Source organism: Ciconia boyciana, chromosome 1 (genome assembly GCF_034638445.1).
Source record: "Ciconia boyciana chromosome 1, ASM3463844v1, whole genome shotgun sequence".
Lineage (NCBI taxonomy): Eukaryota > Metazoa > Chordata > Aves > Ciconiiformes > Ciconiidae > Ciconia > Ciconia boyciana.
The window spans coordinates 34,621,228-34,639,273 of NC_132934.1; the positions used below are offsets into that span (position 1 = coordinate 34,621,228).

General features: G+C 39.9%; 1 protein-coding gene across 1 annotated transcript in view; it reads right to left on the reverse strand.

Moving 5' to 3' along the window:
- Positions 1–18,046, reverse strand: part of NELL2 (neural EGFL like 2) — a 162,056-nt gene that overhangs the window by 129,753 nt on the left and 14,257 nt on the right. Inside the window, exon 3 of the mRNA XM_072876150.1 lies at positions 6,535–6,685. Within this exon, the coding sequence (XP_072732251.1) occupies positions 6,535–6,685 (151 nt within the window). The remainder of the gene's footprint in view (positions 1–6,534; positions 6,686–18,046) is intronic.

The following is an 18,046-nucleotide window of genomic DNA, read 5'->3' on the forward strand; positions in this document are numbered from 1 at the left end:
ACAGATGTATTTGTTATTTATTTGTTATTTATTTGTTAACAGAAACCCTTTCAAACAATAGTAGAAGAATAACGCTATCTGTCAAAACTCACATTTCAACTATTTCAGTGGAGGTTTTCAGCATCTTAGGCAGGGACAAATCTTTTGTCTCTTATTCAAGTAGGTCTGTCACTAGTCTCTACTCAAACTACGGCCTCATATGAGCATTTTGTAACAAACTGTCAACCAAATCACCCTGGATTAGTTGGCACTGCGATGATTTACATCAGCAGACAGGCCAACCTGACTTGATTTAACAGAAGTTACAGGAAGGTGGTTTTAAGGTGGGTGCATTACAAGAATTTACATCCTATTGGCAATTTTTTTCTTTTTTTCTTTTTTTTTTTGGTCACAAAGTGTAAACTAAACTGGAGCAAAAAAATCCAAGCAATAGTGACAAGGCATCAATCAATTTAATAACATCCCTTATAACCAACTTAAAGAAACACGTCATCCCCAATGTCATGAAGACATTAAACTGAGTATAACACAAAATTGCTGCTTTACAAATATTTCTGTCCAACCACACACTCGAGGAAGTTAATCTCCCAAATCAACAGAAACAAGGAACCTTTCTCTTTTGGGGTAGAGGCAAGAGCCCAGCCAAATGGTCAGTGGCTACACAGAGAATTTTTTGTCCTGCAGAATCTTCTCACGCACTAGAAAAGCAGTGAATGAATATAAGAAAATACCTTTTCTTTTGGCACCTGTGATGAAACATGCAAACTGCATCAAAAGAGAAGGCAGCTGACACCAGAGGAGATTTAAATCACTAGAGGAAGTCAATTCAAAAGCAATTGATTGCTATGAACAAATTTAAGAGGGTTCATAATTATTGTCAGAATAGTAAGAAACAGCAACTAAGATTTACTACCAAAAAAAATTAAAATACAGTACGTTACAACCCTCCACTCTTCCAGCAAAGAATATAACAAAGTGGTTTAAAAGGCAGAAATAAACTACTACTTCTTTTGGCACAGGGAACAGCCACATACAGCTTTAATGCTTGAAAATTAATCCCGTGTTATTCTTACCTACCGCCTGCTCTGCAAGTTATTGATGGGGAGGGGGAGAGCACCCGTCAAGCAAAACCAACATAACTCTACAGTATTGGCTTAAGTGGTAAATATTGAAAGTTTTTCTCAGTGTAATGTGTTTGCAGCAGATTTTGTGGTGTTGGAGAGAAGAGGAGACTTCACACTGCAGTCCAGAAATACAGATACTCATACATCAAAAGCAGGGAACGTACAGTTCCACCTCTATTTTAATACAATGGTCAAATGATAGAACAAAATTCATGCATCGGGAGTTCACCTCTGGCAACTTATCTCCCTGTATGGATAAATCTGCAAGAGACAAATTTCCTCCTAGACACCGAAAGAGGTCTGAAACTGCTGTACAGTACAGCCCATTTGACAGCAGATAATCACAAGACACCAACAGCTGTGAAAACAAATGCTAAGTAAGGCAGAAATTGAATAAATTAGTAGAGATACACAATTAAGTGTAGGGAATGCCTGTCCACAATATCCTATTGATTTCAGTGCTCCATTTCAGAATATAAAAAGCATTAACTGAAGGAAAGAATGGTTAAACTATGATCCAGTGATTTCATCCTTTAAGGGCCCTAATTCACAGTATCTCAAGAGATACGAATATAACATTAGTTGCATAAAGCCATCTAACCATGAAGGGAGGAAAAAGCTTTATCACATCACTCCACTGTTGCCAATTAAATGAAAATATATGATGGAATAGTGAGACCTAACATATATTACAACCCTGTTGCAGATTAAAGTCATCTCTCTGCTGATTCTTCCATCAAGAAGAAGCTGAGACAAATTCAGAAGTGAAATAAGGAGGATAATACAGCTTAACTGAAGGCTGAGAGCAAGCATACAGCAGTCAGTGTTTAACAGTGCTTCCACTCAGACTTAAAGCATCACTTCATTAACATCATTCAAAATATTTACCTTGTTACTGTAAAGTACAATGCATTTTAGGCAGGACACTTTGTGGTCAAGGTGATCCTCTTAAGTTAAGAAAACGTTTGTAACTTCTACCTTTCAGATATATGCCATACATAAATCTGTATTCAGCTGCCTGAAACTCATCTGAACGATCAGTGATGTGCAATTTGGATTCCCTGACACCAAAAGAGTTTTCTGGAAAGTATCACTTCCAAGCTGTACCCAAAACTACCACTGCTCAGTCAGTGGGGAAAAAAGCAACCTCTGGGGAACAATAGGAGCAAATTAGAAAGGGATAGTTACAGGTATCATTTCAGATTCTTTCACTTTAAGATCAGTTTTAAAAGATATGAATATATTAAATACTAGAGAAAAACATAATCATTATAAAAGGGGAAGACAGCTTTGATATTCAACTAGGAAAAGAAAAATAAAAGCATTCAATAGAGTAGAAAAAGATGACCATATCTGCAGAAAATCCTTTCAGGAGCTACTTTTTATGGTGACAGCAACAGCCCAGCCTCAGCAAATGCTCAAGCCTCAGATTTACATGGAGAACTTCTGCATCTATCTGATAGTCCAGGGACAGCACTCACCACATGACGTTAGAAGGGAAACTTTGGGAGAGCAGTCCTGTCAACTTCTTAAGACTCAAAGCCTTAAGCAGTTGCATGACCGTATCGCAGTGGAAGTATTCATTTTTAATGTTCCTCAAAAGGAAACCAGCAAAATAGAACAAAAAAACCCATAAAACTAGACAACACAGACTGAATGAGTAAACTCTGAATCATGTAAACTATTTTGAGTATATAGTTTTAAAGAAAACTGTAAAATTAAAAAAGTAACTGCAATTTAGGAAATGTCCTCAATTGTTGTAAATTAGCATATTTGCACCAAACTCCCTAGACCTATGCAAGAGAGGATGAGTTTTTACTCTGATTTATTTTCAAAAATGCATAAAATATTTCCCAAGCCACTGAATAAATGAACATACCTTTTTCCACTTTTTAAACAAACATTTTGATTTTCTTGTACCCTAGAAATACTTTTACCCTAGAACCATTAGCTGTTATGAAACCTCTGTAAAATAAAACATATGAAACGTTACTTGTGTGATGACTGATTATATCCTTCAGTTACTGCCATGTCCAGCCTTCCTTACCACCATTCCACTCCTCACTGCAGAAAAGTAAGAGCTAGTACTGACTTCTGTAAATTAAGAATATAGTCAGGTATGATTCTATCCCACAAGGCAGCAGGTCAATACTAGCGCAAGTTTTCTGACATCAGAGGAGCTATACAAGGCTAAAGCTGGTGCAAAGGAGTGGAGTCAGGTCTGGCATTGCTACTTCTACCTACTAGGATGACAGCTGTGACAGAGAGTTCACAAGAAGTTGTTTAAGAACTAAAGGACTGTTACAGACAAGTTCCTGGTCAGAAGTGGGCAAGGTCAGAAAGATGCAAATCCAGCACTGAAGAAGCAATTATTTAATGTAACCCATCCCAATGCTTCCTTTTAACTTCTACATTCTCTTGTCTTTATTGTCATTCATCATAAAAGAAAATGAAAACCGTAAGAGATACTATAGGAGACTCAGAGATGATAGCCTAATTCCAGTACTATCCACACCTAAGTCAGCCCTCACTTTAGCACAATTAAATTGAACAAACACTACGATGGCACACAGACATCTTTCTGTACATCCTAGCACAGAATAGACCAGAATGTGTTTATTAAAAACTTAAGGGCACATCAAGTTCTTTCTGGCCATACTTTTGTTGAGACTGATTTTACACCTGCTGAAGATAACAAAGATTTTCCCTGACTGTAAGGGGATCAGATTAGGCCTAACGTTTTTAAAACAAATTATTCAAGTTTCTTTTTAAACAGATTACCTAACATTCTCCCAAAGAAAGCAATGAAAAATTCACAAGTAGATTGTTCTTTAGCTGCTTCATCCAAAGCTGACCTGATGAGTGACTCTATTTGCCTAAATAACCTAGAAGGCTTTTTTTCTTCCTCTTTGATTATCCAAAGGCTTACAAGGAGACCCCAAAAACAAACTTAAAGTATACATCCCTATAGAAAAACTGTAAACACTAGGCATCACTTAAGAGGATATAGTAAGATAAAGAGGTCACACTGGCTAAAATGGTGGTACGAGGTTTTTTCCAGCAAGGCGTGAACTGGGTATTATCTTCATTTTTCATACCTCTAACATTATAACATTAGAATAAGAGTACTAAAAGTTTCCACAGTTAAGAGAAAAAGGACCTCAAAAACACTCAGCAATGCCGCTAAGTTATGCATCCACAGTTAAAATACCTACACACATAATGCAGCTAGATTTCAGCTAGAAATCCTGACAAATGCTTTCAATTGCAGTTAGACAGTTCAGATTCCAATTTGCAGATAAACAGAAGATGGTGAAAATGTAACAATAATTTAATTGTTATATGTAAGGTAGGAGAGCAATTTCTTGCAAAAGTATAAATGTTATCAATATATTGTTAAAAATCTAATCACCCATCTCTAAAAATATACCGATATAAAATAATAGGATTTTCGGAGTCCTGTTTGTCACCTTTTTACAACCATATTTTATATGGGCATAGGCAGATGACATGGATGAACCAGGTTCAAATGACATAAGCAGCATTACGTTTGTACGGCCACGCGACCTGGACACCAGCACTGCTCTAACCTTTCCTTTTCTTTGCTATGGCTGGACGGAATCAATTTAATGCATTCTTGTTCCCATAAGACCAATGGCGGGTCTACTTGCCCAGCCTTACTCACTTCAAGAATTAATTATTTTCCCAAACAATACCTCAAATTCTTCTGCAATCCTTCAATGAAAGTTCATTCCACATTATTTTTTTGTACTTCTATCACTCCTCATGTTCACTAAGTGGCAGTGTTTTCTCCCAGTTGGCCACTCTCCAAGTTAATGTTTGTTGAGTTTGCTCAGTTATACTACACTTTTTTTTGAGCTTCCATGGCATGCCTCTTTCTTCATGCCATTCCTGAGGCAAGGAAAGGTTTTCTAGCAAGCATTGCCTCCTTTCAGAAATGCTATGGTTATTCTCTTTTCCAGAGTCTGAGAGTTTCACATTGGTGACCTCTTTGCCCACCTCTGCAACTATTTTGGCACATGAAGGTTTCATCTCTCATTTTGAAATTTCAAATACAGTTGCGTTAGCCCTATCAGTAGCCCAACCAATCCATGTTCTTCCTACAAATGTAGAAACAAGCTTTGTCAGGGCACAGCTGGCCCTGCAGACCTACTCTCTCATTTGAGACAGAATAAACTTTTCTATCTAGGACGATTTGCACAGATGGTGGTACAGTCTGAGTACAAAACTCAATAATTACAGCTGCCCAGTTCTGTCCCTTGCACAGTGCTCACTCCTGCAGATGAGAAGTAGGTAACAGTCAACAGACAAGCCCCTTGGCTCTTCCTATGATATAACATCAGTAAGCATCATCCAGGAGGCACTCAAACACTCCCTTGCAAGGTTTAAAGATGGTTTTATAAACTTGGTATAATGATCCTTGGGAATGTTTTCCCTTTTCTTCTTCTTTTCTTTTTGTTTTTTTAAATAGGTGAATTGCAGAAGATGGGACCTCTGGCAAACAGAATTAAAGTAGAATTGCACCATCTTCCAGCATAAAATAATTGACGCCATGCCTGCTAATGAAAACTTGTACACTCATGAAAAAGAAACAGATATTTTGCTTTGCTTGAACATTTCTCTGTACCTTCTCTTTTTTTTTTTTCTGCTTTGTAGTGAGACTATCAAGAAAGAATTATGGGATTGTACACAGGAAAATAAAAAGGACTACGAACCTAAAGCAGAGATCATCTGTTGCTTGTGCTAATGACTGCTTAGAAAGTGCACATTTTAAAACTCCTTTTTATTCTGTCACAGAATCATAGGGCGGTTATCTTTAATAGCCATTACTCAGACAGATATATAAAGAATATCTTATTTCTCTAGCAGTCGTTATCCCATCAAAGGAATAATCCTTAAATGCTCTGTGTCATTCACTTTAGTTTTTTAAGGCTGACAACATTTTGAGTAAAGTGCTCTGCCATTCATGGGAGGTGTAAGCCCATAACTGGAGGATTTTTTTGCTTTTTTTAAACTGCTTGCAGTGTTAAAAACCAACTGGTGAAGCGGTGGACATACAGGGCCAGGCTTTGTGAATCAGTGTAGCTATATTGACATGACAGTTTTACACCAGCTGAGCATCTGGTCCTTACGGTTACGAACGACAAGAGAGAGCTGGCTTTTCATGCCCTTTGTGGCAAGAGACATTTAAAGAGTAACAGCTATTCCACCTTCCCTTGGCCGATTTGGACTTGCGATTTTTTATGAATCTGCACAATATGCCTACCCGAACACTATAAATATTTGAAAATGACCTGATACACAACAATTGTGCCCTAATTTATGTTCAAATTTTGACTGCATAAATACATCTACTTTCATTAACTAGCATACAGGTAGCAGTACTTACCTGTGATCTAAATGATGAATAGAGAGAATAACCCCTGAATTCAAATGGGCTTGTTTTAAGGTCACCAGGATTGTGAATTCATATTTATTTCTTAACTTCTGAAAAAAGATTTCAGCTGTTTCTGGAGATGCCTTTACACTTCTTGAAGTATCTAAAAAAAAAATAAAAACATAACAGAAAAACACTCAGTATAAAATCTTCTTTTACTTTACATCCTCAACTCAAAGAGTTTACAAAATCACAAGCTACTTCTGAGGAGCACAATTGAACAGACAGGCAAAAGCTGGGACCAAAGTATTTTAAACACGAGCTTTTACATGCAATGGGAGCCATTTCAATGAAAGAGAACACATTTTCTAGGACACCCATTCGGGGGGGGGAGGGGGGGCGTGTTTTTAAGACAGGGTCATAACTCTTTTACTTTCTCCATGGATGGCCAGATGGTACCTTTAATATCTCATCCAAAATATGGACTCACTAGCAGTGAAGCACAGAGTGACAACACTGGATATGAGCCTAAGCTGTGAAGCGTGACCTGAGCAACTTTTTAATGACTTCTACAAAAATGTTATGCTTAATAGCTATGCACAATTAATTTTAAAAAAAACAACCAAAAAAAACGAAACAAAAGAAAACAAAGAGTAGCATCTCTTTAGGGACCATTTACTCAGCTTTAAGTAATAGTTATAAATTATCTTAAAAAAATCACCATCTTTCAAAATATATTGTCGCTAATTAATCACTATATACTGCAGTCATGCAGTATGTTGCTGCTGCTTCTTGCACAGGATGTCAAGGACATTTGTTAGAGTAATTGCAAACACACAATAAAGATTTTGCTTTTAAAACCCCACATATAGCCAAGACTGAAGCAATGTTTCTGCTGAATTTGCAAGGAACATGCATAGAAAATAAAAAGGACCAACCTTAAGTCCTCTAGACAGATAATTTATAAAATAAGATGTCAAATGCTAGAAAAACAATTCCCAAGGTTCTCTATAACACATTATGCTAGAAAAAAATTAATGTATATTTTTAATGCACAAAATCAATTCATTAGCGTGTGTAATCAACTGTGTAAGAACTAAATCAATTCACAGGCTTCTTGTCATTGCAATTTGACCATCCTGCTCTAACTCAGGGACACTAATTCAGTGACAGCAACAGTAGCAGAGAGCTAACTGCAATAGAAACTGTGATTTCTTTTGGCAGCACTGGAGCTGAGCTCTCAAGTAAGCTTACACTGCTGTTCTTAAAAACAGGTTTATTCTTTAAGCTGTACCTATAAAGATGCTACTCTGTATTAACAGCAAACAGTTTATTGTGGTTTATAGACCAGGAATATTTTTTAATATGTGTTTAAGAAATGCAACAACCTGTACAACCCTGAAGTCCTAACCAAGCTCCTGCACTGTGTCACACCAGGCTGAATTTGATTCATTTTTTACAAAGGGGAATCCAAAAGAAAAAAAAAAAGGAAAGAAAAGATCATTTAAAGCTTTATTTTGTGAAACTTCATGTCTTTCCTACTGTGGATTGAGTAACTCCCTCACTGGAGCAGACATCCACGGTATTTTAAGGGAATTGTTAAAAAATCATAAGGCAACTCACATACAATTACATCAAAGCATTCATTTTTAGCCAAGGGACACTAACAGAGTGGAATGACATAGGTTTGCATGCTGGAAGATAGTTTAACTGCATTAACAATTTCCAGCAATATAAACAACCTACTCCCAAGAGACAGAGTGGAGGAAGGACACACAAGGAACATATTCTCTAATCACGATCACAGGATCCTCACCACTGCAGCTCTCAGCAGCAGCTTTCCTACCAAGATACAGAAGAACACAAGAAAATACAGATGTGGAACTCAATTAAAAGCCTAGAGTCCAATTCCTAGATGCAAAGCACCTCCTCCAACTCTGTTTGCCATGGGGGAGAGCTAGGTTTCTCAGCTTAGAAAGCTCAGCCAACGTCCTCTTTCTTCTATTGCAGGTTCATTATCGTTAGAGTGTCTACAGAGTCTGCTTTTGGGCCCACAAACATATTACATGTTTACACTGAAATGAGAACAATCTCTTTTTGATTAATGACTGACAAAGTATAATCAAACTATATTTGTGTGCTTGTGTGCATAGTCAAAAGAGCATCTGCCCTGAGGGCCAGAGCTCCCCTGCCTGAAGGGCCTGCAGCCTCAGAAGCCTCAGTCAGGATGAGCAGTGCAACTTAAACTAAATAAAAGTGGGAGAACAAAACCCAGAGCAAGCTGAGACCACTGGAATGTGGGAAGTCATCTTGCATACATATTAATAATTGTTACTACTTTGTAACAACACTCTTGTCCCTCCAACAACCTTTTATACTTCTTTTAAACTTTCTTGGTAGAGATATTTCACTTTGATTTCAGTAGACAATGAGATTATAGAAACCAAGCCTATAGAGTGTACACCATGAACACCCCATGCTTTTTCAGCCACATTCATTCAGGCTGATTCCCCCTCACCTGAAACATTGCAGGAGTTGCTAGGGGAAAAGGGAAGGGTGGAGAAAAAGGGCTATGAAGATGATTGCCACATCATCATCTCTCACCTCCCTGCCATTTATACAGGGCTGATAAAGCACACATCCATGTGAATGTGATAGTGAAGAAGCTGCATAGGTCCTTCATCCAACAACTTCTGTGTCTGGTCACTTCAGTCTCACTCCGACTTAGAGAGTGAGCACAGAGGAATCTATAGAGGCATGAAGGTACTGAATAGATACTATCAGTTTCCATGGATGTATATTGGAGTTGGACACACAATATTTATGGTTTAATATGGCAGCAGGAAAAGATAGGAGATATACATATCAAATGGGAATGCAATGGGAAGACAGGAGATAGGAAGAGGGTTGTAGGGAAAAAAGTCAAGCAAGACAAAAAAAAGAAAGTCATGTCAGAATTGTGGGAAATAGCAGAATTGCAGAAAATTCCCTGGCTGTTCTTGTTCTGTTCCCATTATCTCCGATGGATTTCTTTCAGGTTTCCCTCAAGACAATGAAATGGTAGTAAGAAGGAACATGAGAAATGCAGAACAACTACCTTTTTCCAAGAATCCAGATTTTCCCTGCGCAGCTCTGAACCCTGGAAAATGCTAGGGTGCCTCTCTGTCCCAGTTACCCTCTCCTATATCCCTCTACATCGTTCCTAGTTTTAACTACTATCACATCCTACCAGTGGAAAACATAAATGCTCTGTGCTGGAAGTGGAAAATAGTCCATAGAGACTATGCTTACTTAACAAAAATAAAATCCACAACTTTTCAATTAGAGAGAAATATTAATTTCTACCAAATACCTATGATATTCTCATTAGCAACTGATGAAAGAAAGTATATGCATAACAGCCCTACCATTATACAAGGCCAGTTCGAATCACACATAAATAATTATCTCCCCCTCCTACATGCACTTTTATTCTAATTGGAGCTATTGGGATGCAAACACTGTGCTACAGATGGCCTGTGGTTTAGCAAGGAAACAAGGAGGGGGAAACACAGAGCTGCCTCTACGCCCACAAGAGAGGAATCTTTTTTGAAGTCTACTCATGTCACCCCTGTGAATCATTACCCGATCACTAGGTTGGACGAGAGTTTTCCATCCTTTTATCTACAAAACCTTATCTGGGTACCCTATAATCATTCATCATGGCCTTACAATACCTTCTCGTATACAGATGAAAGTATCAAGACCTAATTAGCTCATGCTGGAAGCCTATATATTAAGATTATTGTCACATTAACTGCTAGAATATTAAATTGCAAAAACACATGGCCACTCGCTTTTGGTCTTGCAAAAAGGTCAGTTCATACTTGCTGTACCAAAGAGCTACACAGCCTTTTGAATTATTACTACTCTGATGAAGCACAGCACCATTTGCTCAGGGCAGGCACCAGGTGGATTTCTTAAAGAAAGACCACTGAAAGGTCCTTGATCCATTAGATCCATTCTTTTTACACTAACACAACTGCAAATCCCTCATTCCAATTGCCTTTGAACACTAGCAGTAGGTGCTTGATAGATCACCAGCTGTGCTCAATAAATACTGATTCAGGCTTGTTCTTGACATTTGGCTTCTAGTAATCATTTTAAGACCCAAGGAAAATACTTTACTGGAACTGGACTTCTTCCATAATAGCTTGAAAAAATCAAACTGGTATATCTCAGATAATAATTTGTGCTTTCTCAACAGTTACATAAAAACCTCATACTGTGAACATTTCTAATACACAAAATCAAAGGCATAAATCTTTTGATAGTGGAGTGCAAAAATAAGGAAAGAACTATTAGTTTGAATGAGAAATTTGTCTCTAGCCATGATGCCTATATATTGGGTTTACTTTCCTAGAATATTGCATGTGTTTGGTTTGACCACACCATGACAACTCACAAACCCCTAGTGTCAACACTCCATCTTTAATTTATAGAAGAATGAAGTGCAAAGTGACAATGAAAGAAACAAAAATCCAAACTCAAAGCATGTTGCACTCCTTGGTTCAAGTCAAAGGTTATAGCACGGAAATGCCTTTAGAAGGAATAACGCTTATGTGGTAACACATGAGGCTAGTTTGAGACATGCAAGTTAGCTAAAGTACTGAAAACAACACAGCAGACTGGGGGAAGGAGGCTGGAGGAAGGGAGAATTAACTCATACCGTGATTGGCAAGGATAAGGATTTACAAGGACACAGACAAACAGCAGGTGGTGGTCAACCTTCAGCTGCAACATCTAGTGATGAGGTGATCAGCTGGCCACCAGCACAGAAAACCAACTCTTTTAAGATCTAACATTGCAAACCAATCTGAAAACCCAGTGAAGAAAACCACTGACCATAAGACCCACAGGAACTCAGCCCTTCAGAGGACAAACTTAGTGGCTGCCTCCACCCTATGCTTGCAACAGCCATCACAATTGGGATGCATTTTCCCTCTCAGAGACAATCTGCAGTCAGAGCTTTGCAGCAAACGCCAAAGCCACACAAGTGTCTCCTGGAGGCGTGAAGTGTAGACATTGTTATTTCAGTCATGCTCATGAGATAATAATTACTACACTATACAGTAAGTCTTAACTTTCAACAGTACTCACTCCACAGGTCCAAAGGCACCTCCATCAGTCTAAACTGGTGCTGCAGAAAGAGGCGGCTCTACCCTTTGCTCTGCCACCAGCCTTTAATTCCTTCTCCTCATCCCTATGGTGACAACTGCGTTCATGCAAACATACGAGGAACTGTATCAGGCAACTGATCCAGCTATTACTAGCCGAGCTCCCCCCCCACCCCCCCAAAAAAAGGTGTTGGAAGCAGCCATGAACAAGTTACTGGAGGTAAGCAGGAAAACTTCCATACACAGCACCAGCAGCGTACTGAATTGCACAGTGAAAAGACTACATGTAAATACGGTTTAGGACAAGCCATTCATTACAGATGTTTTCCAGTCCACAATAAAAACAAACAGTTATTAAATGGAATGGATAACTTGTCTTAGCAAAGGGTGTGCTCTTGAGTTTCTGAAGTGCATCTGAAGCTAAACATAGAGTATGAACTGAATTATAAAACCAGCTCCTGCAGAAGAGTCTTTGAAGGAGGCATTCTAATTAATTGAGCTCCACAGTTTGTTTCGTGTGCACATAATCAGCTTTTAATAGCAGCATCTATAAATCAATTCTGCACTGACTGTAGGTTTGCTGAACTACCCAAATTAAATTCTAGTGGTTTGTGAGAAAAAGGAGAAGGACTTCAGGCTAAAAAGAGTCTGAAAAATACTATAAGGCTAGCTCAATTTTGTTTTATTTTCCTACACTAGTTGGGATCAAAGTGACAAGCATATATTCACATCATGTCACTTCCCCATATGAAAATTTTTGGCTAATCTTTTTCTTAACTAGGGATTTCACACAGCCTACAAAGGACGACAATATCTGAGACTGTTTACTTTATATTGTTCTTTTATTTAAGTAACCAACGTGGGCTAAGCTGCTCCCAGCAAATGGGGAAGCATGCAAAGCCAATCCAAAAGCAGAATCTTTACAAGGTTGAAAGGGTACAGCAGGTTTTTAAGTGGAGCACAGTGCATTCAAATTCAGGAGTTGCATTCCTGTGATGAAAACTGAAGATAGAAAGAAGTAAAACAACCTTTATTAGACCAAAAACCCTGCTAGACATGTTATGCTTTAGATACTTCAGTGGGAAGATTGATTGGTTTGCCTTTTTTTTTTTTTTTAATACACCTGACTCTTTATTTGAACTGATACATAAGATATTGGTTGATAAAACATTTTGAGCTACTTTTCCTATACATTTTTTCATTCCCTTCTCATAGATTCCCAATCGTTTCAGAGAGAATAGCAAAACAGGAGCAGCTACAGTTTTCCAAACCCACATGAACCTGACTTGGTTTCTCCAAGGCTGTAGGAAGGAGCTCTGTGGGAGTCTGGGGGAAGGTGTTGCAGTTCCACCTCAGGCTTAAAAGACTACAAGATACGGGTTAAACACTGACCCTGTAAGACTCCCATTGGAGCCATTCCCAAAGAGTGTGTGTGACCTGCGGGGGCCCAGGAGCACTGCCCAGTTCCCAAGTCTGGGTGAACATTGAGACTACAGTCTAATCATACGTCAGGATCCAACCAGGTAGATCTAGACCTTTATGCACCCAAGTGCTCCTTATAAACTGGGTACAACCTGGCTTCACAAGAACAAAAACTCATGAATGCCTGGAGCAAGGACTCTAGTAAATCTCCCAAGTTCAATGATCAAGACACCTTGGGATACCCTACAGACTGTTTAGGGGGAATACCCCACAAACTGCCCTTGTAGTTTGGACACCAGCACAGTGACCACCAATTCTGTGTGCTTCCCTTCTTATTTCCATTAAAGAAATGGCTCAACAAGGATGTATGCAAAAAGAACTGCAATGGATGGGAAGGAGAAAAGGAGGAGGGCAAAATGCACTTCAGCTGAAACTAAACAATCAAAACAAAAAATGACTTAAAGCCAAATCATTAAATCAAATAAAAACAAGGGGGAAAATGTCACAGTTTGTTCTTGCAGCATTTGGGGAGGTTCCAATTGCCTTTGCTTTGTAGCTTTCTCTATTCTGAATGTCAGCTACAGCTTTGGTGTGTCATCCAGCAAGGGCTTTCCTCCAGCTCAAACCATATGCAAACTCCCAGGAGTCACAACGGACTGACAGAGGAGACTAGAAGAAGGACCTGTCTCTGAACAGGTGTCCCCCAGTTATATTGACTGTTCATACTTACATCCTAAAAAAATGTTAATCATATCACTTCTGGTCAAAATTCTGTCTCACCTACAACCTACATACTTGTGTGTTTCAAGTCATTTTGGCATAGCTGAAAACACAAATCCACCGTGGGACAAGAGGGGGAAAAGTTACTGAGAGCCAGGACACATATGCTTGATTACAGCTGCAATGTTTCTGATCTGAAATAACCAAACCATTATTAAGGACCTAACTTGCTTGTGTAATCAGGAGTAGTCTGTGCATTTGCATAAGTAATCATGATTTCAAAGTGCTTTGTTTGTAATCCTTTGTTCTCCATGGTCAAAGTCCCAAAGGAATTTTTGCTTGTATTGTTAAGCTTGTTTGCTTTTTTAACTTTTTTTTTTTAAACTAAAGGAACATTAAAAATTGTCAACTATGCAAATGAAATTAAAACAGAACATATTTAATAGTGGGAAAACCCTCCACCGGATATGACAGAATGGAATAATTGAGCAGCAGCAAGCCCTCAACCATTTCTGCCAGCTCCTGGCACTGACTTGGATGACACTTTAGGAAAGAGTTTGCAAATCCAAGATTCTCTGGGGCAAACTACGGCTGTAATATATTGTGCATTCACTGTAAATTGACAATTATACCACCAAAAATCTGTTTCTGTCTAGGAGCATTCTGCAAAAGACATGATATAATGCTAGTTTGAGAGTGATTATACCAGTGGCTGGGTGAAGCCTCTGAGCTTATGTACTGGCTGCTTCTAGAAACCAAGGACAGTCACATCAAGCTGAATCTTTCTGTAATGCTAAGCTTACCTACCCACAGTAAGGTACTCCCCCAACTACTGACTTCCCCTGCTGAAACAGCCTCCTTGGTGTCCTTGTGAGTCTACAAAACAATTGTTCAGGTGCTAGCCACTAAACTACAAGCACACTCTTTCAAAACATGGCCAAACCCCTGAGATTATCTTGGGATTTCAGCTGTGAAACAATTCTTTGTGGCACACACCTAACTTAATTACATCACATTGTGTGGAATGGGGAAGGTGGATCTTTCCTTCCAGCCCAGCCACCTACTACACAAGCAGAATCCAGCTGCTTCGGTGAAGCTGTCAAATGTATGGTGCAGCTGCTCGGCATGATTCCCCACTGGATTACAGATCAGGGAAATGTCCTTTCAGTACCGGTGTGTCTCAGTGTGTCAGCAGCACAGTACAAACAGCCACAGACAGCACCTTTGCTTGGTTAGTAGATCCTTACCACACAGGGAAATAGATGCAGAGAGAACAAGCGGTGGATTTACACCACTATAAACACCCATTTGAGCATCAGGACTAGGTAACACAGCTATCTCAATCTCAGGCTTAATTTGCCAGACCACAATGCTGACGCTTAGACATTGCTCATCCTCCCTTTGGCTGCGGTCCCTTTGGCAAAGAAGGAATTTACACCAGGATTATAAGTGGGAGCCATTTACTGTAAGGTAAAGCAGCCCGGCTGCACTGCAACAAGTCAGGTGCACTCTTCCAAAAATATGTAGAGTCCATGACCAAGGGTTTCATGACTTTTGGACTCAGTAGGCAAAAAGTAAATAAGTAAAGAGGTAAATAAATACAGTAAAGGTTCTAGTGACTGTATCTACAATAGCATATTTCTGACAGTTTTCAAACCTTTTGCAAATGAAAGGATAAGAAACCTAATTGTAGGAAAATCTGAACTTTAAATAAGTAGGACTCCAGATTAGAAGTCTGTATTCTTAGCACAGGTGGCTGAAACACTGATTTGCTTAACAAACAATACAGTTCCTACCATGCTAGATTGTCACTAAAACAACTCCCACCAAACTGCCAAAGAAAATGTGAACGTGCGCTCCTGAACATTTATGAAAGGAATATAAGGAATGTGCACATCAACGCAGGGGGAAGCACCACACAAAAGTACTATCAGGAATTTTTAAATGCATACATGATACAGAAAACCACTGTTCCTTGCCCACAAGAATTACTACCCCTTTCACTGTAACTATGTCACCATGCAAGATACTATCACCAGGAGAGAGGGTGCTACTCAGTGGGGACCTCTTACATGACAACAAAATGACAAAGATAAAAGTCATCTTCTGTTCTTGTTATAGAAATTCCACTCCTAGGAAATTAAAATGTGTGCTGTATGGTATGCTCTGCCCCAGGTATTTATTATTGTAATGCTTTCTGGTGATTGATAGGTTCCAGGTTACCAATTATACAATGCAATAGCTTTTTTGATTACTAGTTTTCCCTAGTCTATATTCCAAGACTATTCTCAATTCCTCTTTAAATTCTGAAGACTCTCTGTATTTGCTCCCTCAGAGGTAGGATCAAGTGGTGCTACTTACAATGATGTTTAGGTTTTTCATGGCCAATACCACTATAACAACTATTATGCTTGAACAAGGACACAGAGGTACAGTGAGATTTCTGTCTGCTTCTTCATTTCAAGACAGGTTCCAGCCACATTTAAAAGGTTGCAGCTACTATAGCTTTATGTGTATATATGTATACATGCACACACTCACACCCCTTTAGGCACAAAGCAGTTTTCTAGAAGCTGCTTTGAGAACACCTTGAAACCTGTGGAGAAAATCAAGCCTGTCTTGTTTTCCTTGCTACTGCCATCTGTGGCATATGCACCTAGTTACGCTTGGCTGCATACTGTCACCCGAGCACTTTGTGTCAAACTGACCTAACAACAAAGAAAAATATCACACCAAGAAATGCTGTTAACACTGGGACACAGACTGAAGAGCACAAGAAAAATAATGCATTGCATTCCAGCCCTACTGATACTGTAATCATAGAATCACTTAAGTTGGAAAAGATCTTTAAGATCATCAAGTCCAACCGTTAACCTAACACTGCCAAGTCCACCACTAAACTACCTCCCTAAGCACCACACCTACACATCTTTTAAATACCTCCAGGGATGGTGACTCAACCACTTCCCTGGGCAGCCTGTTCCAATGCTTGACGCTTTCACTGAAGAAATGTTTCCTAATATCCAATCTAAACCTCTCCTGATGCAACTTGAGGCCATTTCCTCTTCTCCTATCACTTGTTACCTGGGAGAAGAGACCAACACCCGCCTCTCTACAACCTCCTTCTTGTAGAGAGCGATAAGGTCTTCCCAGCCACTCCTTTTCTCCAGGCTAAACAATCCCAGTTCCCTCAGCCACTCCTCATAAGACTTGGTCTCCAGATCCTTCACCAGCTTCGTTGCCCTTCTCTGGACACGCTCCAGCACCTCAATGTCTCTCTTGTAGTGAGGGGCCCAAAACTGAACAGCATTCGAGGTGCAGCCTCACCAGTGCTGAGTACAGGGGGACAATCACTTCCCTACTCCTGCTGGCCACACTATTTCTGATACAAGCCAGGATGCCATTGGCCTTCTTGGCCACCTAGGCACACCGTCGGCTCATGTTCAGCCAGCTATCGACCAACACCCCCAGGTCCTTTTCTGCCAGGCAGCTTTCCAGCCACTCTTCCCCAAGCCTGTAGCGTTGCATGGGGTTGTTGTGACCCAAGTGCAGGACCCGGCACTTGGCCTTGTTGTACCTCATACAACTGGCCTCGGCCCATTGACCCAGCCTGTCCAGATCCTTCTGCAGAGCATTCCTACCCTCAAGCAGATCAACACTCCCGCACAACTTGGTGTCATCTGCAAACTTACTGAGGGTGCACTCGATCCCTCATCCAAATCATTGATAAAGATTTAAACAGAACTGGCCCCAACACAGAGCCCTGGGTAACACCACTTGTGACCGGCCGCCAACTGGATTTAACTCCATTCACCACCACTCTTTGGGAACAGCCATCCAGCCAGTATTTTACCCAGCAAAGAGTATGCTCATCCAAGCCATGAGCAGCCAGTTTCTCCAGGACAAAGCTGTGGGAAACTGTGTCAAAGGCTTTACTAAAGTCCAGGTAGTCAACATCCACAGCCTTTCCCTCACCCACTAAGCAGGTCACCTTGTCATAGAAGGAGATCAGGTTGGTCAAGCAGGACCTGCGTTTCATAAACCCATGCTGACTGGGCCTGATCACCTGGTTGTCCTGTACGTGCTGCGTGATGGCACTCAAGATGATCTGCTCCATAAGCTCCCTCAGCACCCAGGTCAGGCTGACAGGCCTGTAGCTCCCCATATCCTCCTTCTGGCCCTTCTTGTAGATGGGCGTCACATTTGCTAACTTCAACTGGGACCTC